The sequence below is a fragment of the Lithobates pipiens genome, unplaced genomic scaffold, assembly GCF_037356315.1.
Source record: "Lithobates pipiens isolate NorthernLeopardFrog02 unplaced genomic scaffold, aLitPip1_a1.2 Scaffold_16, whole genome shotgun sequence".
Taxonomy (NCBI): domain Eukaryota; kingdom Metazoa; phylum Chordata; class Amphibia; order Anura; family Ranidae; genus Lithobates; species Lithobates pipiens.
In genome coordinates this window covers 596,121,414-596,146,393 of record NW_027507748.1, presented here as the reverse complement: position 1 = coordinate 596,146,393, position 24,980 = coordinate 596,121,414, and the positions used below count along the sequence as shown (strand labels likewise).

Sequence of the window (24,980 nt, the reverse complement as noted above, 5' to 3'; positions counted from 1 at the left end):
ACATTACCATTCCAGAAAAAAGCATCATCCATGTGGCAGGAGCTTTGGGCCCCGTGGATTGTCTTTACCAATTACAATGGCTGCACATGACCCATCTTATCAATGTTGCATCAATAGTGCGTTACTGAACAAAAACTGATTGTTTTAGAAAACGTTGTATAGCTAGAACTGTCTACAAATACTAAAATAAATAATAAAACTGAAAGTGGTTCTAAAGGCTATAGGTTTTTTTCAGCCTAACAGGTAAAAACCTTCCAGCATCAGCTATCTTCTCACAGGCACAGAGGCAGAAGTGGGAACCATTGGCTCATGCTGCTGTCAATCAGATCCTGCAATCTGATCCCCACCCCCCCAAAGCTGCACTGTCTATTGACACACGCAACCCAGCTCAGGGGCAGACACAAGGAGCCGAGAGCACTGATAGGGGACACCAGAAGAAGTATGAGGCTGCTATGTGCATAAGTTTTACAACGGTGTTAATTTTGGCAGCAAATTTAGTTTTAGTCTTAGGACCAAACTAACATTTTAATCCCATTTTTGTCTTCTGCAATTGTTTTAGTTGCATTTAGACTAAATCTCCAGTACATTTTAGTCGACTAAAATCTAACTGGTGTATGTAAATTGTAACGCATTTAGGCATTTCTCTACAATTTCCAAACTCATACTTATTTATGGTATTCAGGTTTGAACATGCACTACAGACCAGTGTTAATTTTGACATTGAATTTCATTTTAGTCATTAATAGTTTTAGTCATATTTTAGTTGACTAAAATAGTATTAATCTAGTAGACAAATGTTTTAGTCAACAAAATACTGCTTTACAATCATTTGAATGCCAGCCGCACGGTTGGACATGAAGCAATGTTTTAGAGGGCAAACCTGCAAATTCATCTATTCGATACAATAAAAATATGAAAGCATATAAAACCACCCCAAATTTCTGGCAGGTTTTTTTTTTTAAACCACATCAATACCAGGCACTTAAACACCTTCCTTCCCAGACCAATTTTGAGCTTTCAGCGCTGCCGCACTTTGAATGACAATTGGCGGTCATGCTACACTGTACCCAAATAAAATTTTTATCATTTCTTCCCACAAATAGAGCTTTCTTTTGGTGGTATTTGATCACCTCTACGGTTTTTATTTTTTGCTAAATAAAAAAAAAAAATACCAAAAATTTAGAAAAAAGGTTTTGTTTGTTTCAAAACTTTGTAAATAAGTACGTTTGCTCCTTCACTGATGGGCACCGATGAGGTGGCACCGATGGACACTGATAGACGGCACAGGTGGGCACTGATAGGCGGCACCAATGATGTGGCACCGATGAGGTGGCACTGATAGGCGGCACCAATGGACACTGATATGGGGCACTGATAGGCATCCATTAGTACAGTACAACATAATACAATGCCGCCTATCAGTGCCAAACAATAATGCATGCCAATCAGTGATGCCCATTATGGGCACCGACTGGCATCCATTATGGGCACCGACTGGCATCCATTATGGGCACCGACTGGCATCCATTATGGGCACCCCTGGTGGTCTAGGGAGGATTACCTTGTCCTGGGCATCCCTGGTGGTCCAGTGTGGACATCCTCGGGGGGGCTGCGCTGACCATCAGCACAGACCCCCCCCCCCCCCCCCGTCAGAGGAGCAGCCGATCGGCTCTCCTCTACTCGCGTCTGACAGACGCAAGTGAGGAAAAGCCGATCACTGGCTTTTGCTATTTACACTGATCAGCCGTGATTGGACACGGCTGATCATGTGGTAAAGAGTTTCCGTTGACTCTTTACCGAGATCGTAGTTGCAGGGTGTCTGACACTCCGCAACAACAATCGCTGCGATAAACACACAAATTACCTGCACCAAGAGTGGCTTGTCTGGAAGGTGCTTGTCCCTGTCCAGCCTGTAGGACATTGCCCATGTAGACCTCATTCACCTCCTCAGCAGAAATACCTGTAAGAGAAGACATTGTTAGGGTTTCGGTTGTAGGTGTAGTTGTGTCAGTACAACCTTAAATAATGTATGTCAGGTAGAGCTGCACAATCAATATTGTGATCTCAATTCAACCCCCCACAATTCACGCAGCAAGTGGCAAGCAGTTCCCTGCTCCGTTAGTATAATAAAAATTAAAGTGGTTGTAAACCCCATTCATGAACTCTGACCTAGGCACATATTGTAGTGTTTGCTTATCTCTCACCAAAGTTCTAAGTGCTGTGTCTTTTTGATGCTCTATTCCTCAGTTATCAGCAGTTACTTCTGACAAGCTTGCCAACATGAGATAACAGCAGCTGAAAATTTGTGGTCGGGGAGGGAACTTAGAGGGAGAGAAGCAGAGTGCTTGTCTATTAAGACTACAGCTCTGAATGTTTCTTCCTCTGCCTACATGGAGGGGTGTGGATCCCTTTCTGCTAATCAGCAGTCACAGTGTAAGCCCAGACTCCACACCCACTGCTGAATGAGGAAACAAGATTTTAATGGCCGATCTGCACCTTCCAAAGAATGTAGAAAGCTGAAGACACAGCAGACATACATTGGGGGGGGGGGGGGGCGGACTTATGTAGGGAGATTTTACTCTGTATCGGAGGCCGTTCACTTCACTGGGTATAGGAGAAGGTTTACATCCACTTTAAATGGTCTTTTTTTAAATTTCTTTACGCATTTTATTACATTACCCACCATGCAGTACATACCTGCAATATGTGCCATTTCCCAATGTATCTTTGCAATGACCGAGCAAGTACAGAATGTTCAAGTTAGTCTTACTGGTAACTTGTTTTCCCAGAAGTCTTTCAGGAAAGCACCTGAGAGAGAGAGATAGTGACTCTTCCCACCAGACCACAGGAAACACCTTCTTCCTCCAGAATTTTAAAGGCAGGCACCCTCCCTACCACAACTCAGTTGACAAGAACTTCCGGCCCCGGCTGGAACACATAAATTAGTCAAAGCATAATACATCAAGTTAATAGGGTGGATCGTTGATGTCCTGAAAAACTTCTGGAAAGCAAGTTACCGGTAAGATGAACTTTAATTTTTCCAAGGCATCGTTCAGGACAGCACCTGAGAGGATAACAGAGACTTGCCCCCTTAGGGTGGGACAACAGATCCCGTAAACAGGTGACCCCGTCCCCCTCCGAAATCACAGGGAAACCTATAGGGAAGTCCTTGTGCAGGAGAGGAGGGCAGGGTCACCCTGCCCTCTGTTATTTAAGAAGTGTCAGAAAAATCGAAGCGTCACACAGGTGAAGACTCCCACTGAAGCGGATCGTGCAGACGCAGCGGAGAAGAAGCTGGAGCAAGATGTGGGATGAGAAGAGCGGAGAAAGAAGGAAGGAAGGAAGGAAGGAAGGAAGGAAGGAAGGAAGGAAGGAAGGAAGGAAGGAAGGAAGGAAGGAAGGAAGGAAGGAAGGAAGGAAGGAAGGAAGGAAGGAAGGAAGGAAGGAAGGAAGGAAGGAAGGAAGGAAGGAAGGAAGGAAGGAAGGAAGGAAGGAAGGAAGGAAGGAAGGAAGAAGGACTCAAAAAAAAAAAAAAAAAAAAAAAAAAACATCCCGTGTTTAACCTTTTTGTCACTTTGTTGTGAAATGGTAGGGGGGTACATTTGTACCCCATTACCAATTTACACGGGGGGGCAGGATCTGGGGTCCCCTTGTTTAAGGGGGGCTTGCAGATTCCAATAAGCCACCCGCAGACCCCCAAAACCACTGGGCAATGGTTGTGGGGATGAGGCCCTTCTCCCCATAAACATGAGGACAAGGTGCTTTGGGGTTACCCCAAAGCACCCTCCCAATGTGGAGGGCATGTGGCCTGGTACGGTTCAAGAGGGGGACCCCCACGCATTTTTTTAAAATTTTTTTTGGTTTCTTTGGTTCGGGGTTCCCCTGTGGGGAAATACCCATGCCGTTTTTATCAATGAACTTGTGTATTGCGGACCGACAATTCATTGTAACCGAGTAGTTTTAAATTACTTTTTCCTTTAGAAAGGTCATCTTGCTGTCAGACTGTTCTAAACACGGGAAACATGCGCCCCTTTACAGGCATACTATAGACACCCACCAAATTTTTTGCCTGTTCGCATGGGGGGGGGGGGGGGGTGTTCGGCTCATCCCTACTGGCAGGTAAGGTTCCCTAATTGACAGAGCGTGTAGCTCATTGATCCTGTGTGCTGAGGTAATGGGGATTAGGAACACAGCTTTAAGAGAGACATCTGAGTGACGCTTCCTCCAGAGGTTCAAATAGACTCCTTGCTAGGCATTGCAGGACTGCTGACAAGTCTCACTTAGCAAAATTCCTGACTGATGCTGGCTTTGATCTTGCAAGAGCTCTAAAGGAAAAAATATAAAGCTGACTACCAGTGGTTCAGAAGGCACAGTTCTGTCCAAGGCCGGATTCACACCTATGCATTTTTAGCACTTTTTGCAGATTTGCACTACAGAACGTGTTCCATAGGAAACCATGTTAAATGGACTGTAGTGCAAATATGCAAGATGCAAAAAGCACTAAAAATGCATAGGTGTGAATCCAGCCTAAGAACACTGCTAGTGCAGCAACCTGTACTTTCAAGGTACTGACTGCTAGAACTCCAAGATGGAAACCAGGCTGCTTGGGTCTTGGGCAGATGAATCGCACCATGAATTATAGAACTTCCAAACTTTAGTATAGATGGCCCTTGTTACCCTTTTTTTACTTGATAGTAATCTGGTAGTCAGAAAACACTTTGCTCTTTAGAAGCTGCTCCTCAGATACCAGGCTGCAAGAGAAAGGCTGGCCACTTCTGGATGATTTACTGGACCCTGGATTAGCAGATCCTCCCTGAGAGGTAGATGCCAACAAGGCTTGATCGCCATTCCCAGAACAGTTGAGAAGCAGGCCCTCGTCGGCCAAAATTGAGTAATTGGCTGGTACCTTTTTCCGCTGAATCTTCCTCAATGCCAGTGGGATTAACTGGAACAGGGGGAAAGCATAGCAAAGGTGAAATCTCCATGATGCGCCAGAGAGTCTATCCCTAGCGATCTGTTGCGATTGCTTAAGGAAAAGAACTGAGGAACCTGTGTATTCTCCTTTGAGGCAAACAGGTCCACCTCTGGCTGTCCCCACATACTGGCAATCATTGAAGACCTACCGATTCAGAGACCACTATGCTTCCTGAATGGGGCACCTGCTCAGGAAATCTGCCACTCTATTCAGTGTCTCCTTTAGGTGGATTGCTGACAGGGATAGCAAGTGCTTCTCTGCCCACAGAAGGATTTGTTGCCAGAACTTGTAAGGTTCTGCTACTTGTGCCCCCCTATCTGTTTAGATAAGCCACAGCCGTGGCGTTGTCCATTAACATTTGAACGTGATGAAACCAGAGATCCTGCATGAATACTACCAAAGAAAGCAATCGCCTTCAGTTCTCTCCAATTTGAGGACCTTGGCGCCTCCTCCTTGGACCAACTTCCTTGAGTGAAGTTCTCCTCAAGGTGGGCCCCCCATCCCCAGGCGCTGGCATCTGTCAGTCTTTTTTCTACTTGAAAGGCCCAATCTAGACCCCTTGATAGGATCTCCTGACTCTTCCATCACCATAGTGACCTCTTCACCCTATTTGGAATCTTCAGCCATGGTCCCATGACCTCAGGAGAAAAAAAAAAAAAAAAAAGAAAAAAAGAATTGTAGACACCTGGCATTGTTGAGGTCAGTACCCCTAATGCAGACATAACTTGTCTTATTGTTATTGGCTGGTTGGCCTGCAGCATCGACAGTGCACTGGACCGCCCCTGCCCATTTTCTCTGGGGTGAGAAAAATCTTCTATTGGTCGATTTGATAGCCTAGAAAGCAAATCTCCTATGACAGATTTAGGGAGGGTATCTAAAGATTTAGAATCCAACCTAGAGATTCCAGATGGTTGCAGTCCATCTTGAACGTTCTGTACTTGACAGATTTGTTCAGAGGTTTTAGATTGCTAGACAATCAGAATATTCTTGTTGGCTTTCTTACCAAAAATAAAAACCCTGTGGTCGCTCTTCTAGTGGCACTTGGATCACTACACCCTGCTGCATCAGTTAATGAGTACTTCATGGCCAGGGCTTTTACTGGATCCTTTAAGGTAGTGGTCATCAACCCTGTCCTCGGGGTCCACTAACAGGCCAGGATGTATTACCTTGGGGAGATGCAGACTAGAATACTGAAATCACTGAGCAGCAAATGATATCACCTGTCATGTATTTCAGTTATCTTGAAAACCTGGCCTGTTAGTGGGTTGACGACTACTACTTTAAGGTATTCGTCACAAGAAATCTTCTTGAGGGGAGGGGGGGGCCTGAGAAAGTGGTCAGTATAAACCGATTTGATGGAGAAGGGATCTCAATGCTCCAGGAGCACACATGCAGGCTCTAAACTGTCTCTTCGGATGGGAAACCACAGGTCTGCCGCACTCTTCAGAAGACCACTTTCTTTTATTGGAAAATCACAGCTCAACAAACACAGCGAACAAGGAAAAATTGCTGATGTTTCGGACTAGCTGTAGTGCTTAAGCGAAACGTCAGCAATTTTTCCTTGTTCACTGTGTGATGTGACTGTCCAATAAAAAAGTAGTCTGAAGAGTGCGGCAGTCCAGAGCTTGTTTTTCATCAAATCGATTTGATGTTATGCCTGACCACTGCGGAAGGAAATTTTGCAGCCTTCCACCCACCTGTAGGGTCGAGTCATTGGGATTTTTTGGCTTGCGTAGGAGGATGGAAAAGGATTCTGCCTTTGTCTTTTTTGTGCAGACCAATTCCTCCTCCCCTGAGACTTGCTGTCCTGCTCCTGAACTCTGAGGTTGAAAAGGGTGCTTTGGGGGTTGTTTCTTCTTTACCGGGAAGGACTTCTTCCTATTGGCAGGCCTGTCTAGAATGGTATCTAGATCAGGGCCAAAGAGGAGGTCACCAAAAAAAGGAATTCCAGAGCTTGCTCTTCAATGCAGCATCACTTGGCCAAGTCTTCAGCCATAATGCTCTTGCCAAATTTGTTAGAATGTCGGCTAGATCAGCAGCCCTAATTGCTTCGGCTGAAGGATCCGCTATATAGCCTACTGCAGAGGACAAGGTAGAAAAAAAAAAAATCCAAGATCTCCGGTTTGGGTGAATCTGCTACTATGAGCTTTTAGCTGGTTAACCCAATACTCCAGGTTCCTGGCTACACATGTCGTGGCCATAGCTGGCTTTAAATTGCTCATGACCTATTGCCAAGATCTCTTGAGAAAAAGATCCATACACTTATCCATTGGATCCCTTAGGTCCCCCATGTCTTCAAAGGCCAGGTCGTGCATCTAGAGACCTGGGAGAAGGCAGCATCCAGCTTGAGGACGTTGTTCCATACCGCAATGGGGTCTTCCTCAAACGGAAAGCATGTCTTGTGGGCTCTTGAAGAGTGTCTCACTGGTTCCTGACTTTTTTTTTATGGAGTCAGAAATGACAGTATGAACCAGAAATGTCCTAACCTTAGGCTCACCTAGACCCACATACATGCAGTCGTGCAGCGTCAGTTTTTTCTTCACTTAGGCCGAGGGTAACATATGGCTCCAAGAAGCCATTCTTCCAGGGATAGTTTAAACTGAGGGGGATCACTTCAACCCCTTCAACCTACTCCGAATAGTCAATGGAAGGTGCAGGGGATTGTTTTTCCCTGGCAGAAGGACCTTCTGACAAAGTCCAACACCGACTAGGCAATGAACCCTGAGAAGACTGAAGTGGAGGGCTGACTAACAGACGGACTAACTAATGAGTCACAGAATATCTGAATTGTAGCATATAATTCCTCCTTTACTAGGCAACCAAATCAAATGTAAACAGATTCTTCTAACTAAAAGTAGTGATGCAAGTACTGCATAAGGCTTTTTTCCCCCAATTTCCTCCTCTCTCACCCCCCCATTTTGGCCTTGCATGAGGGGAATCTTTCCCTGGATCAGAGCTTTTGTCTGAGAGAAAAAGAAAAAAAGAAAAAAAAGAAAAAAAACACCACAGGGCACACTTAGTGAGACCCAGTCTGTTTGCAGACCACCCAACAAGGTGCACTAGGGGGAAAATATAGCCTCCAGGGCCCAGATAGGCCATCGCCACCAGGGAGAAAAGACTGGAAACCCCAGGTAAAGGAAATGGGCAGACTTGATCCACCGCTACCCGAGCCTTGCTGGTACCTGTGCCTGTCCCCACTGCTGCGTCCTCCATAGTGGGTGTGCAGCACTCTTCTCATGACTCCCATAGTGCCACTGCCATGGACCGGAAGCAGAAATGGGTGCCAGCTTCTGCCCTGCCTCCTTCCCCTGCGTCTGCCACTGTAAAATGATGTCAGGACTGACCTGTTAATAGCGAGTCACTTCTGGCGTGGCAGCACGTGCAGCAGCCCCTCCCAGGACACTGGAGCGGGTCACGGGATCTACTGTGGCTCTCCTCAAGCACCTAGGGGGTAAGAGGAGCCCGAATCTACCACTGCTAAAGCCCTGATAGGGAGGGCTGAAAGTCTTAGAAAGGAGGAAAAAAAACACCTCGTCTCAGGAACACCCAAGAGATCCTGCCTCCCCTCCAAAAAAGGTTCCCTCCAGGCCAGAGGAAAAAAACAAAAAAAACACTGAGGTGTGGTAGGGAGGTGCCTCCCTTTAAAGTTCTGGAGGAAGAAGGTGTTTCCCATGGTCCGGTGGGAGGAGTCACTATCGCAGGTTCTGTCTGGAAAGACACCTTTGGAAAAATGCAGGTTCATCTGCCAGAACTTAGCTGCTAAGCAGGTATTTTCTGCAAGGCTCTTGTAAGCAATGGTCACACATGGCTCACAAGTCTCAGGTCCAGGAGGTGGCCCTAGATTATCCATACAATGCGATTCCTATTCTTTTCTGTACTGGGATTATTACTAACCTGCCTTCTCAACAGCAGCCTTAATAGCTATGGAGCCAAGCTTGGTAGCAGGAAGAGATGACAGGGAGCCCTGGAATGATCCTATTGGGGTCCTCACCGCACTGGCAATTACCACTTCCTGAAATAAAAAAATTATATATACAAAAATAACTTTAAGACCAAGCATTTCATGAAGCCTGTGTGAATATATGCGCGTTTAGAAAAACTGTGCATATGGCCACTGTTGAGGGCAGTGGCAGTGTGGTATATGGTGAACTATAGAAGCAGACTAGAGGTGAGAATAGTGTGGAAGGATGTGTGATGGTAAAGGGGTATCTGAGAACTGTACATGGTCAAGCGCTATATGGCTGCTGTAAGGAAACTTTATATCAGATCAAGGGTGCAATGTTCTAAGCTCCAAGATTTTGAAGGTTTGTACATATTTTAGGCAACACTACATTCTGTCAGTCCATATTCATAGGAAGTGCATTGGTAAACCTCCATAGTCCACTAACAATACTTACATTTAGGGAGCGCTGCGATGAATAAGCTCTGTGTGCATATTTAAGTGCCTAAAAAAAAAGAAAAAAGGGGAATATAAATACTAACAAATCCAAATTTAACATAAAAACCATCAAATGCAACATGTCTTGCCAACTGAAAGGTTACTATTAATCGCAAGATCAACAACCTCCTCCTCAACATTTATCCCTGAAGTGATCACTTTCTGTTTATACACACAAACCTTTATTCTTAAAGTGTAACAGTTACAACAAAAGACATAGGAGTTGATTTACTAAAAGTGGAGGGTGCAAAATCCGGTGCAGCTCTGCATAGAAACCAATCAGCTTCCATTTTTTGGAAAAGCTCAATTGAACAAGCTGAAGTTAGAAGCCGATTGGCTACCTTGCACAGACAGTTATACCAGATTATACACGCTCCAGTGTTAGTAAATGGTGTATATGGGACCAAAATGGTTGTAGTTGTAAAAATGACCAGGAGATATGAAGATCACTGTATTGGTTTTTTTTTTTTTAACTAAAACTCCAGCCTTACCTTCATTCTATCAGTTGTACGGACCAGCCTCCTGTACGGACATTACTTGCTCTAATTTCACTGCACTCCGAGCTGCCCACATTACTTCTGACAAAACACAACCCTACAGACATAGAAAGGCAACCAAACGACGGTGGATGTGTCAGAAGATGTGGACATACTGGTCCTCGGGAATTGAACTAAATTGCCCCCACAGCAACCAACCTTGAGAATGCTTCTAGGGAAGGTAGTCATAGCCTTGAAACCACCTGAGGTCTTATGCCCCACCGGGTTCTGTTACTTCCCCATACAGTATGTGTGGCAAAAACATCTCACCCACATCCACTACCTACAGACATTTTTGAATGCAAGGGACCAAATCCTATCATGTACAGCTACTAGTCTAGTACAGATAAGCTAGTCTTACAGCTCAGGCACAATAGTCAAGTCCTGCTCTGGTTCATCCTTGGAGACTACACAACAGTTGAGTAATGAGGCCTGGTCTAGAACTACCTCACTAACTGGACAAAGCACGTGGCTTTATCAGATTTTCATCATTGCACTTATCTGTAGTTTGTTTATATAGAAGTCATACTATATACTGTAGATTAGGAATCTCAACAAATCAAATGATCTACATTTGCCATTGTCCCCATCATCTCCAACATATGACAATGATTAAATATTTACCAGGCCTGCATTAAACTCAACTCATTGTGTACACAGGGCTCCATGTTTATCCAGACTAGTGTTTTACTGCCAATAACTGCAATGGATTGTGCCTGCCTGGAAGCATCCACAAGCCAAGAAATAAGATATTAAAGTCAGATGAAATAGCTGGGCGCATGAACTGCTCATGGAAAGAGTCCAAAGAGCAGAGGACTTGGCAGTCACCTCTGGCTTCATGTGATTTATATATTCAGAGCTCTTCTCCCAAACTATAGCAAAGGCTCAAACAAATCCATACTGTACACCAGATCAGGAAGACATGTCAGTACTATCTATCTCATTTTCAAATCCATTTCCTGTAGCCACGCCGATATAGCCTTTGTTCTGAAGCAATGGTGACTTGCTTTACCATATCCTATGACTGATGGTGAACCTTGGCACCCCAGAAGTTTTGGACCTACATTTCCCATGATGCTCATGCACTCTGCAGTGTAGTTGAGCATCATGGGAAATGTAGTTCCAAAACATCTGGGGTGCCAAGGTTCACCACCACTGTCTTATAATTTCTAAATGGCAGGGTCTGCCTTCAAAAACTATGTATAGCCAAAATGTTTTCAGGAGAATAGTGAAGGAAAAAACATTTTATTTTTTCCGGTGTCCCATTAGGGACATTTCTCTTCACTTACTGTTATGGAAAAGAACAGAAGCGAGGAAACATGGTGAAAGGAACTCCCCCTCCAAGGGTTTCATTCATACGGGTGCAGAGGACCATACAATGAACAGACGTATTCCCGCATTCAAGAGTCACAGGTGATGCATACAGTCGCCTGTACAAAACCAGAGACAGGCTGTGTTTGTATGATAGTAACCACACATCTAAGAAAACTGTGTCCAGGGGCACACACTCAGTTTAATGCTATAATGGTTTATATGTACAGATATCAGTGAAGAGTTGCAGGCTGTCATTGCTGTACCAACTGACTCCTGGGCACAGAAATGCCCTCTTGTATGGTATAAAGACCTAGAAGACTCAAATCATGGGCACTGCTAGCATTGGATGCATGCTTCACATCTCTTGATGTCCAAGGTCAAGTCTGGATCGCTCCTGACCCCTGCACTATGCTACTTTATGCTTCTCCCACTGTTTGCCATGGCACACTACAAGGTGCCAAAGGTTATTCACAACCCTAGTTCAATTTTTTTTGCCATCCTAACCAAAACTGAAGAAAAAAATAAAAATAAATTGATCTGATTATACATACACTTTCCTCAAACCCATTAGCATTCTCAGGCTTCAAAAAGAAAAATAGCAAAGCTCTAGTGTCTGCATCCCTTTAGACATGGATGAGCTTAAGGATGGCCATACATTATACAATTCTCCTTTAGATTAACCAAAACCATATAATAGGAGGTCAAACCTAAACACTTTCAAATTGTATGCAGTCAGGCAGGCCCTTGCACTGCATGGTTGAAGGAAAATCTAAATGAAATTGAATAAGAAAATTGTATAATATATGGCCAGCTTTGGAGACCATCTCACCAAAAATGAAACCTCCCCCTTCTGCAGGGAATGCCAAACATTTACCTTTCACCGCCAGGATCATATGTCCGCCAATTATAAAAGCAGGAATTTAAACAGGGGCAGTTCTGAATACCTAACCCATACAGAAGGTCACCAGGCTGACGTATTTTTAAAGGAAAAGACATCCATTTTTGACAACAGCTTTATTAAAATGGAGCCTCGGACAGCGAAATCTATAGACCATTCTTAAATAAGTAAATGGCCACAGAAAAATTTATGTAGTAAAATCTGTCTACAGGATGGTCAACCAGCAGTCCATAGCACCTTATGGAAAGAAGGTTCTAACTGACAACCTAACCAGGCTGATAAGACTCACTTCCCCATGGGCTATACAGCATGGGTGCCCACTGTAGTCCCAACATACCCACAGACATGAGGTTTGTGGTCTGCACCTGAAAGACAACATTGTTTAGTCCTCATGCACACTGGATGTTTTTAAAGCTGCTCTTAGGGGCATCTGACTTTTCCTTGCCTCCAAGCTCCCCTGCATGTTGTCCTGTGTCCTGTGTCCATATACATTGGCTTTAAGGCTGCATTCACACCTGAGCGTAGCGTGTTTGAACGTTTTTACCGGCGTTTTGTCACACTACAACGCGCGACAATGAGCGTTTTGTCACACTACAACGCGCGACAACGAGCGTTTTTAACTTCGGCGTTTTTTTTCAGCCAATATTTTTCATCTGCTTATTTTTTCTTGAGCAGATACAGCGTCAAAACGCCCGTAGAAACGCTCGTCGCGCTAAACGCTCGAATCGAGCGTTTCCATTCGTTTCTATGGGAATGAAAACGCCCAAATCAGCCCAATTCGCACAACAAAAAAGGGTCCGGAACTTGTTTGAGCTTCAGGCGTAGGGCTTCAGGCGACATGGAGTGGAGATGTGAACCATCTCCATTGAGAATAATGGATTTTTTTCCCCTCCAGCGTTTTGTAGCTTCAGGCGTAGGGCTACAAAACGTTCAGGTGTGAACGGGCTGTTAGTGTTTAGAAGCAGAAAAACCCCACTGCCAGTATGTCCAGGAACAGCAGAGCTTTGGCAGAAAAACACTTAACGCTTGTAAATGCATCTGAACATGTCAAAGCAGAGATTTGCTAAAAAAAAAAAAAAAAAAAAAAAAAAAAAAAAAAAAAAGACAGTCAACAGCTAATTGGACACTTACCTGCTACAGGGGCCAGCGATGGGGGAACGAAGCCTCACTCCTCTCCCCCTCTTTGCGGTGCCAGCATTGTAACTGCTGGTGCCTGGTTGTGGCTTCACAGCTGGGCACCCACTGTGCATGTGTGAGCCATGACTGGCCGGGCAATCACCTGGGACCTGTGACGTGCCCTAGAAGATTGCAGAGAGGGAGGGGGGAGAGGCAATCACCCTTCCGGAGCCCAAGAAGGACCCCCAGTGGGTACTGCCCCTCCCAAAAAAAAAAAAAAAAAAAAAAAAAAAAACAGGACATGCAGTGACCATGCATTTTTTTAGCACTGATCACTGTATTAGTGTCACTGGTCCCCCCAAAAATGTCAAGTGTCAGTGTCCAATTTGTCCTCCGCAATGTTGCAGTCTTGCAAAATAAAATAGCCGATTGCTGCCATTACTAATAAAAAAAAAAAAAAAATCCATAAATGTATCCAATCATTTGTAGATGCGATAACATTTGCACAAAAATCAATACTTTTTTGCCAAAAACATAGCATAATACATATTGGCCTAAAAAATTTTTCGCATTTTTTTTTTAATTGGGTAGGTTTTATAGCAGAAAGTAAAAAAAGTATTTTATAGCGCAAAAAATAACTGCAGAGTTGATCAAAAATCAGCAAAAGAAAACTCCATTTGTGGGTTTGCCGACATATCCTAGGAGCCAATGGGAGGCCCCAAGTGACGTGCCACGCTGCAGCAAGGTACAGAGAAGCGGAGCTTTTAGTGAGCCGAAAAGGATAAAATGAAAAAAAACACACACAATCCTCAAGAATCGTTATCGCGATCATGACTACAGTGTTTCACAATTCTTTCTATGCAAAGAATTCTCTGTTCTTCTGAAGCCACAACAGTTAAAAGAAAGGAAGAGAAAAAAAATGGGCAGTCTGCCAACAAGCAAACCTTTATCAGTGGAACCTAAGTATAAACACTAACAATTTGTCAATGGAATAGACCAGTGATGGCGAACCTTGGCACCCCAGATGTTTTGGAACTTCATTTCCCATGATGCTCACCTACACTGCAGAGTGCATGAGCATCATGGGAAATGTAGTTCCAAAACATTTGGGGTGCCAAGGTTCGCCATCACTGGAATAGACTGTCAATGGAATAGACTGTCTAAGTGAAAAAAAAGAGAAGTGCTACCTTGATGCAATGCACATTAATGTACGACAATGGACCACCTGGGTGTAAATAGGTTATTTGAGGTCTAAGTTACATAATAGGGGTTTATTGTTAGGGCCTGACTCCAGGATTGTTTTACATAGTTTTCATTAGAGCAGAAAAGTCACATTTTCTGCAACATTTTTTTCTAGGTTTTTCTTTGACCCAAGTAGAAATCTGCTCCCTGCTGCCCGACCCTGAGGGGCTGGAATAGAAATTAAAAATAATTGGTAGACAAATAAATCTGAGAAAGCAAAAAACAGTGTCAGTAGTTGTAACCTTCAGGGCCATTTCACAAGAGAGGTGCTTTAATTATGAATCACCTGACAGTTCAGAAAAAAAAAAAAAAATACATACAACCCTTTAGCATAAACAGCTGCACAATGCTATGGACATAAAACAGGCGTGTTGTCATGCATTTTGTTCACTTGTGTTGCCACCGTACACCCCAATAAAAGGGTGTTTAAGATTTTTGACTGTCCTCATAGGATAGGAGAACTTTCCAATCGCTTCTTGCTCTGCTGAAAGCTCCCTGATGAAGATTACAAGCAGCCATGCTGACACATTTGTGCAGGAATAGTCCACAACAATAATGATGTGCAGCCAACACTGGACATGTGCATGTAGACAGAAAGATGCTGAAAAATCAAGAGCACCGAGATCCAAAAAGTGCAAAAAAAATAAATAAAAAACTCAGTTGTAATGCAGAGTGCGGGGGTCAGGAGTAAGTACTGCAGAGTGTAATGCTGGGGTCTGGAGGGAACGTAGAGTGCGGGGGTTAGGAGTATTGCAGAGTGCAATTCTGTGGGTCTGGAAGGAACGTAGAGTGCGGGGGTCAGGCATTAGTAACAAGGAGTACAGAAGTTTGTATTGAACTTGCAGGTCATTTTGTATGTCATCGTGGAGAGCAAACACCAGTAGTAAAGCACAGTACAAAGGTCTCAAGTATGCAGCCCAGAGTGCAGAGGTTTCAAGGACGCAGTGCAGACTGCAGCGGTCAGGAGAAAGTAATGCCGAGTACAGAGGTCAGAATTACACATTTCAGAGTGTAAGGTTCAGACATATGAAATCTAGAGTGCAGGAGTCAGAAGTAAGTCATACAAAGTGCATTGGTCAGAAGTATGTGGGGGCACTGATAATACTTTAAAGACCGAGTAGACGTACCGATTCGGTATCAGCAGGTACATTTTTTAAAGTTCAGGCAACAGTGGCACTAATATGCAGCACTGATGACGCGAGGCCGGCAGTCTATTTTAAAATTCGTTTTTTTTACAATTTTATTTATTGTACAATGCTTTTGTTTGGGGGGGGGGGGGCAGTGTCAGTGTGTTGGTTTTATTTTTTATTATTTTTACAATTTAACCTTTTCAATATTGGTTACAATTTCTTTTTTTGCCCTGTTGGGAGTGACTGAGATATCGGGGGTCTTAACAGATCCCCGACATCTCCCTTTTGAGACAGGGAAAGGGACTGAGGACACGGATTCCCCAGTCCCTTTCTCAGCAGCACTGGAGATGATTGGAGAGGAGACAGAGGCTCTTCCATTCATAAACTGAAGCATCCTAAACAGTTTACGATGCTCGGTGACAGTTATGGGCAGTCAGTGATCACTGACTGTTCATTTGGAAAAAGGAAGGAGACGGTAAATTACATTTACTGGCTCCTTCCTCTGCTCTCCAATCTGACAGATTGAGGACAGAGGAGTACCGATGGGGACCGGCGGAGGACAGTGCGGCACGGGGGAGGAGTTACTCTCACCAATTCTGTCTGCCAGAGGAATGAATTAGAAGACATAACACTTGGTGCTCTGGATTGAGACAAGTACACACTATAGAGCAGGGATGTCTAAACTTTTTTCAAAGAGGGCCAGATTTGATGAAGTGAACATGCGTGAGGGCCGAGCATTTTGCCTGACCTTATTTGAAGCATTAAAATTCGGTCTAGGTGTGTTCGTTCGAGCACTAATACACGGCCCAACAAGAATGATCTTGCCTTTGTGGCTGTGTGTGAGTAAAGAGATGAGCTTGGGCATGTTATTTGGATATACCGTATTTATTGTGGTAAAACACGCACCTTCACATTAAGAGGGAAGTTTCAGGAAAAAAAAAACGTAAATTTTAAATAAAGCAAAATAAGGGTCAGTGCCCATCTGCAGCTTCACAAGTGCCATGAATGCAGCACCCAATCATTGCCATGAACAGGGCTGGACTGGGACAGAAATTTGGCCCTGGACGTCATCCAGACCGGCCCACTTATGTTTTGAGTGTCCCATCAGCACCCCCTTACATCAGAGTCCCACCACCAGCTCCTTGCATCAGAGTCCCACCACCAGCTCCTTGCATCAGAGTCCCACCACCAGCTCCTTGCATCAGAGTCCCACCACCAGCTCCTTGCATCAGAGTCCCACCACCAGCTCCTTGCATCAGAGTCCCACCACCAGCTCCTTGCATCAGAGTCCCACCACCAGCTCCTTGCATCAGAGTCCCACCACCAGCTCCTTGCATCAGAGTCCCACCACCAGCTCCTTGCATCAGAGTCCCACCACCAGCTCCTTGCATCAGAGTCCCACCACCAGCTCCTTGCATCAGAGTCCCACCACCAGCTCCTTGCATCAGAGTCCCACCACCAGCTCCTTGCATCAGAGTCCCACCACCAGCTCCTTGCATCAGAGTCCCACCACCAGCTCCTTGCATCAGAGTCCCACCACCAGCTCCTTGCATCAGGGTCCCACCACCAGCTCCTTGCATCAGGGTCCCACCACCAGCTCCTTGCATCAGGGTCCCACCACCAGCTCCTTGCATCAGGGTCCCACCACCAGCTCCTTGCATCAGGGTCCCACCACCAGCTCCTTGCATCAGGGTCCCACCACCAGCTCCTTGCATCAGGGTCCCACCACCAGCTCCTTGCATCAGGGTCCCACCACCAGCTCCTTGCATCAGGGTCCCACCACCAGCTCCTTGCATCAGGGTCCCACCACCAGCTCCTTGCATCAGGGTCCCACCACCAGCTCCTTGCATCAGGGTCCCACCACCAGCTCCTTGCATCAGGGTCCCACCACCAGCTCCTTGCATCAGGGTCCCACCACCAGCTCCTTGCATCAGGGTCCCACCACCAGCTCCTTGCATCAGGGTCCCACCACCAGCTCCTTGCATCAGGGTCCCACCACCAGCTCCTTGCATCAGGGTCCCACCACCAGCTCCTTGCATCAGGGTCCCACCACCAGCTCCTTGCATCAGAGTCCCACCACCAGCTCCTTGCATCAGAGTCCCACCACCAGCTCCTTGCATCAGAGTCCCACCACCAGCTCCTTGCATCAGAGTCCCACCACCAGCTCCTTGCATCAGAGTCCCACCACCAGCTCCTTGCATCAGAGTCCCACCACCAGCTCCTTGCATCAGAGTCCCACCACCAGCTCCTTGCATCAGAGTCCCACCACCAGCTCCTTGCATCAGAGTCCCACCACCAGCTCCTTGCATCAGAGTCCCACCACCAGCTCCTTGCATCAGAGTCCCACCACCAGCTCCTTGCATCAGAGTCCCACCACCAGCTCCTTGCATCAGAGTCCCACCACCAGCTCCTTGCATCAGAGTCCCACCACCAGCTCCTTGCATCAGAGTCCCACCACCAGCTCCTTGCATCAGAGTCCCACCACCAGCTCCTTGCATCAGAGTCCCACCACCAGCTCCTTGCATCAGAGTCCCACCACCAGCTCCTTGCATCAGAGTCCCACCACCAGCTCCTTGCATCAGAGTCCCACCACCAGCTCCTTGCATCAGAGTCCCACCACCAGCTCCTTGCATCAGAGTCCCACCACCAGCTCCTTGCATCAGAGTCCCACCACCAGCTCCTTGCATCAGAGTCCCACCACCAGCTCCTTGCATCAGAGTCCCACCACCAGCTCCTTGCATCAGAGTCCCACCACCAGCTCCTTGCATCAGAGTCCCACCACCAGCTCCTTGCATCAGAGTCCCACCACCAGCTCCTTGCATCAGAGTCCCACCACCAGCTCCTTGCATCAGAGTCCCCCTCCCACATGTACTCACGGTTCTAAAGGCAGCCTCTCTTCTTCCTCTCTCCAGTCATGTGATAACAAGCGATAGGGGAGAGAGGAAGGAAAGTCTGCTGAACGTGTCTATCTCCCCCTACAGGCTGGAGGGAGCAGAAAGCCTAATGCTCTCTCCAGCATATCTCGGAGACTGCTCCTCCTGACAGGAGTGAAATCGCGATCACTCACTGTCAGAGAGGAGCGGCTCCAGGACTGCACCAGACCGGCCCACTGAGCCATCGGCCCACCGGGAATCTCCCGGTAGTCCCGATGGCCAGTACATGCCTGGCCATGAATGCAGCCCGACTGATGCCCATCTGCAGCCTTGGAGGAGACAGGGAGGGGGGCATGACGAGCGCCAAAAAGATTACATACAGGTAACACTCTTGCTTTCTTGGCTGCCTCTTTAATAGAAAATCCCGCCTCCTTTGATGGACAGAACAGTGGTCCAGAGTGTTAGATATATTAGTAGATATAAATACACTAAAACTGAAGCCAAACTTGAGCGCACTATTCATAAGCAGCAAGTCTCAGTTCACACTGGGGTGACCTGTCCAGTGACTTAGCTGCCTGAAAAGTCGGATTCCATGCAGTGCAATGGAACCATTCTAATAGGGGTGATCAAGTCACTCCGACAAAAAAAAAAAAAAAAAAAAAAAAAAAAGGGTTACTGCACTACTTTGGGGTGACTTTGGAGCAGCTACCATTGACTTCTATTAAAGAAGTCCTTACAAAGCTGCACTGAGGTTACACTTTGCGGGATGGCTTCAGAGTCAGACGACTTTGAAGCCACCCCTGCGTGAACTTTTAGGCCCCTTTCACACTGGGGCGGTGCGGGCGTCAGCAGTAAAGCTGCAGCGGCGGTATAGCCACGCTGCCCCATTGATTTCAATGGGTAGGAGCAGTGAATACACCGCTCCTTCACCACGCCAAAGATGCGGCTAGCAGGACTTTTTTTTTGCCGTCCTGCCAGCGCACCGCTCCAGTGTGAAAGGAGCCGCTTTTTTCAGGCGCTACACAGGCGCTATTTTTAGTGCTGTAGTGCCTAACAAAACGCCTCAGTGTGAAAGGGGCCTTAGGATAAAAGGTTTTACATAAATAAATAAAAGCTGATCACAATAGAAACAGGGTTGGTGCAAGGATTTTTGACACCCTAGATAAAACCTCATGTCCCCCGACTCCACCCCTTTGCCCTGCCCATGTATACCCCACATTTTTAATGAAGCGCCCATCAACTGCAGCCCACCAGCACCCATCAAAATGTTTGCTTGCTTCCATCCATTCAGGAATAGGGACACAGTCCTCTGCCACTGATGCACCTCTGACACTATGTGCAAAAGAAAACGGCGGCTGCCTGATGATGCCGAGGCTTGCTGCAGAGAAGAGAGTAGGAACACCAGTGGCCGCCTAGTTTGCCTAGTGGTAGCACAGCCCTGATTGGAAGCACAGAGGTAAATGGTTTGTCCCATCTCTGTAGCCGATACAATCTGCTTGATCTTGTAAAAGACAACAGACTTGCTGGCTGGATCACCAGATAAATCTAGAAGTCTCTAAAAAAAAGAAACCAACATAACCATCACATCTAAGGCCTCATGCACACAGATGTTTTTATAGCCGCTTTTTTGCAGCTTAAAAACACCTGTCCATGTTAGTCTATGGCTTCATGCCCACCTAGGCGTTTTTGAGCTGCAAATGGCATAGGCGTTTTTAAGCTGTAAAAAAAAAAACCAAGACCAGTGAGTTCCCTTGGCGCGAAGCTAGAGCTGTAAACGCAAATCGCGGAAAAAATGCAAAAACGCGCACAAACGCGTAACATTTTCTTTGTTTTCTGAGTGCTATAGCCAAGAGATGTGTTTCTTTAACCACTTGCCGACCGCCGCACGACGATATACGTCGGCAGAATGGCACGGGCAGGCATATGGGCGTATATATAAGTCCCTGCCTTCCCGCGGGTGGGGGGCCCCGATCGGGCCCCCCCGGTGCCTGCGGCGGTCGGTATTCGTTCGGGAGCGATCCGGGATGAGGGGGCGGCCATTCATTCATGGCCACCCCCTCGCGATCGCTCCCGACGAATAGAAATGCTCCGTGACATCACTTCCTCTCCTGTAATGTAAACACAGGAGAGGAAGTGATGTAATCTCTCCTCCGTGTTGGTATTTTTCGTTCCGGCACCGAGGAGTGAGGATCGGTGAGTTGCACCAACACACCACACGTACAGTAGAACATGCCAGGCACACTCACACCCCCCCTTTACCCCCCGATCACCCCCCCCCCCCCCCCCAATTACCCCTGCCCCCCCCCCAGTCACTGACACCAATTGCATTTTTATTTTTTTATTTTTATTTTTTGCATTGGTGTCATTTGGGACTGTAATAACTGTTAGGGCAGTTAGGGTTAGCCCCCTTTAGTTCTAATGTGCCCCCCTAACCCCCCCAATAAAGGTTTAACCCCGTGATCACCCCCCGTCGCCAGTGTCACTAAGGCTGGGTTCACATTGCAGCGGTTTATGAGAACGAATGTGATTCGCACCGCACTGCAGTGCAAATCACATCCGATCTCTGTGCGATTGGAGTTCAGCCATACAGATAGTATGGCTGAATTCGCGCCGCACCCGCCGCAAATTCGCACGGGACCCTTTTTTTGGCCCGCAGCAGAATCGGATCGCATGGGTGTTCACACCATGCGATCCGAGTTTGCAGATCGCACTGCAATATGCGAACTGATCTGGGGGTGTCATTAACATTTCACTGACACTCCCAGCAGTTCGCATAGGGCAGTGTGAACTGCCGCCGGGAGGCATGCGATGCGGGAACCCGCCGCGGATTTGTGGCGTTCCTGCATCGCTCCAGTGTGAACCCAGCCTAATAAGCGATCATTTTTCTGATCGCTGTATTAGTGTCACAGGTGACGCTAGTTAGGCAGGTAGGTATTTAGGTTCGCCCCAACTTTTTATAGCGCCAGGGACCCCCATATACTACCGCATAAATCCCCCTGATTGCCCCCTAGTTAACCCTTTCACCAGTGATCACCATATAACTGTTACAGGTGACGCTGGTTGGTTAGTTATTTTTTTATAGTTTCAGGGCACCCGCCATTTATTACCTAGTCTCACTAGTGTACCCCTAAATTTAGGGGTGTCTACTTTCCAAAATGGGGTCATTTGGGGGGCGTTTGTGCCATCTTGGCATTTTATGGCCTTCAAAACTGCAACGCCCTTAGAAAGCCTGAAGGCGATGCTTGGTTTTCGGGGCCCCGTACGCGGCTAGGCTCCCAAAAAGTCCCACATATGTGGTATCCCCATACTCAGGAGAAGCAGCAGAATTTATTTTGGGGTGTCATTTCACATATGCCCATGGCATGCGTGAGCAATATATTATTTAGTGACAACTTTGTGAAAAAAAAATAAAAAAAAATTAAAGTTTGTAATTTTCCCGCAACTTGTGGCAAAATATAAAATAATCCATTGGCTCAACATGCCTCTCAGCAAATAGCTTGGGGTGTCTACTTTCTAAAATGGGGTCATTTGTGGGGGTTTTGTGCCATCTTGGCATTTTATGGCCTTCAAAACTGTAATAGGTAGTGAGGAGTGAAGTCAAATATTTACGCCCTTAGAAAACCTGAAGGCGGTTCTTGGTTTTCGGGGCCCCGTACGCGGCTAGGCTCCCAAAAAATCCCACACATGTGGTATCCCCGTACTCAGGAGAAGCAGCACAATTTATTTTGGGGTGTCATTTCACATATGCCCATAGCATGTGTGAGCAATATATCATTTAGTGACAACTTTGTGTGAAAAAAAAAAAAAAAAAAAAAATTTTTTGTCATTATTCAATCGCTTGAGGCAAAAAAATAAAATATTCAATGGGCTCAACATGCCTCTTATCAATTTCCTTAGGGGGTCTACTTTCCAAAATGGGGTCATTTGGGGGGGGTTTGTACTGCCCTGCCATTTTAGCACCTCAAGAACTGATAGGCAGTCGTAAACTAAAAGCTGCGTAAATTCCAGAAAACGTACCTTAGTTTGTAGATGTGACAACTTTTGCGCAAACCAATAAATATACAGTTATTGACTTTTTTTTTTACCAAAGACATGTGGCTGAATACATTTTGGCCTAAATGTATGACTAAAATTGAGTTTATTGGATTTTTCTAATAACAAAAAGTAGAAAATATCACTTTTTTTCAAAATATGCGGTCTTTTTCCATTTATATCGCAAAAAATAAAAATCGCAGAGGCAATCAAATACCATCAAAAGAAAGCTCTATTTGTGGGAAGAAAAGGACGCAAATTTTGTTTGGGTACAACATTGCATGACCGCGCAATTACCAGTTAAAGCAGTGCAGTGCGAAATTGTAAAAAGACCTCTGGTCATTTACCAGCAAAATGGTCCGGTCTGAAAGTGGTTAAAAACGCCACTTAACGCCAAAAAACACACAAAAACGCCAATGCAAAACGCGGTTTTTACCGCAGATTTTCCAGGCGTCAGAGCTAGCTTTGCAGCCTGTTTTTTAAAACGTCCGTGTGCATGAGCACGAAGAATCGGCAAGTTACAATATAATAAATTGTTTTGGGGGATTTCATTCTGATTTAAGAAGATTGTACAACCACATTGTATAGTGTATAGGGAGCATAAAATTAAAAAACAAACATGTAGTAAGCTGTAAGAAAGTTGTAGAACTAACTGATGAGTAATGGAGGAAACCTGGAGTAGAAGGTTGAAGAAGCTGCCAATGACATTGGGGGTGTACCCGCACAGCCCAAGTCTGAAGGGAAGGGGGGGGAGACCCTGGCTCCATCCTGTGAGGAGTACAAAGCAAGGACCCCCCTCTCCTTCCCTGTACAATGGTCTGTGCCGGGTAATGGTGCACTCTGCCCATAGACTCCCATACATGTGCGGCTACTCACAAGCGCCGGGCGCGGGATACAGAAGGCCATGTCCGCAGATCGCACTCCGCCTGACTCCTGTCACTTCTGCGAGTCACCTCTACACTGTGCCGTACACCCCGCCTCCTCCGCTGGCCAATCATTGGCCGCGTACTGACGTGCCCCTAAATATGTATTGGCTGAGAATCATAAGGCGTGCCTTGTAGCTGGAGGAGGTCATCATTGGCTGACAGAAGTGGTAGTCATGGAGAACGTTGGTACAGCGGCCATGTTAGATCCTGGCAATTTTGGTTGCTTTATTTGTACACAGTACACTGATAGAATGTGATACAGAGAAGGCAATGAGGAGAAGCCGGGATCTCCGTGTTATTTTTAATTTAGGTTATAAAATACAAATCTGATTTGTAGTGAATGAAAAAGGACATGGTGTGTACAGAGGCAGGCTGTGTGCAGACTCAATGCCAACATTCTAACTGCAGCTCTCATTAAAGACACTGGTGAGAGAGCGCTGTATGCCACACTTATACGGAATGGAGGCACTTAGGTCTTAGGGGTAGTGATGGACGAACTTCCGACGGGACGTTTCACAAACCGCGAACACAGCCAAAAGTTTGTAAACCGCAAAGTTTGCGGCGGACCCCATTGACTTTAATGGCAGGCGAACCTTAAAAACTTGCAGGTCATATTTTCAGCCACAAAATACTTACTAGATGTGCACACATAGTCCCACCACATGGACACTGACATAACAAAAGTATTAAGTGAATCTGGGCATCGACAACGACAAGCATTCTTTTTTTATCTGTGAAATTTTGACAATTCAGGAGCTCATGAAGGCCATGGAGGAGAGGCAAGGTCAGGGCAGGCTATGAAGGCGGTGCAGTCAGGGCAGCGCAGTCCTGTGCCAGTGTGCCAACCTGTGCTTGTGCCCCTCCCTCTGCCCGGCCCTTAACCCCACCTATGCAGGGCTCCACTGCAGTGGTCCGGAGGTGCCAGTCCAGTGCTGATCCTCAGCCATGGTGCTGGTACTGCCTGCTGATTGACTTCTCCGCTGCTATCTCCCTCACTGACACCAGCACTGAGATAGAACACTGACACCAGCACTGCGATAGAGACTGAGCACTGACACCAGCACCGAGATAGAGAGCACTGACGCCAGCACCAAGATACAGAGCACTGACACCAGCACCGTGATAGAGGGCACTGACCCCAGCACCGAGATAGAGAGCACTGACACCACACCAGCACCGAGATAGAGAGCACTGACACCAGCACCGTGATAGAAAGCACTGACACCAGCACCGAGATAGAGAGCACTGACACCACACCAGCACCGAGATAGAGGGCACTGAGACCACACCAGCACCGTGATAGAGAGTACTGAGACCACACCAGCACTGAGATAGAGAGCACTGACACCACACCAGCACCGAGATAGAGGGCACTGAGACCACACCAGCACTGTGATAGAGAGCACTGACACCAGCACCGTGATAGAGAGCACTGACACCACACCAGCACAGAGATAGGGGGCACTGACACCACACCAGCACTGTGATAGAGAGCACTGA

At 46.4% G+C, this 24,980-nt stretch overlaps 1 protein-coding gene across 2 annotated transcripts in view; it reads right to left on the bottom strand.

Moving 5' to 3' along the window:
• ACAT1 (acetyl-CoA acetyltransferase 1) overlaps window positions 1–23,556 on the bottom strand; it is a 46,112-nt gene extending 22,556 nt beyond the window's left edge. Inside the window, exons 1-4 of one of the 2 annotated variants that reach the window (XM_077483958.1) lie at window positions 23,431–23,556; window positions 9,373–9,420; window positions 8,870–8,987; window positions 1,865–1,960 (exon numbers count right to left, since the gene is read on the bottom strand). In XM_077483958.1, coding sequence (XP_077340084.1) covers window positions 1,865–1,960; window positions 8,870–8,987; window positions 9,373–9,420; window positions 23,431–23,460 — 292 coding nt within the window. In that variant the 5' untranslated portion in view covers window positions 23,461–23,556. Of the gene's footprint in view, window positions 1–1,864; window positions 1,961–8,869; window positions 8,988–9,372; window positions 9,421–23,207; window positions 23,226–23,430 lie in introns of those variants that run through there. The other variant, XM_077483957.1, reaches the window with a different exon arrangement.
• Window positions 23,557–24,980: the final 1,424 nt, after the last annotated feature.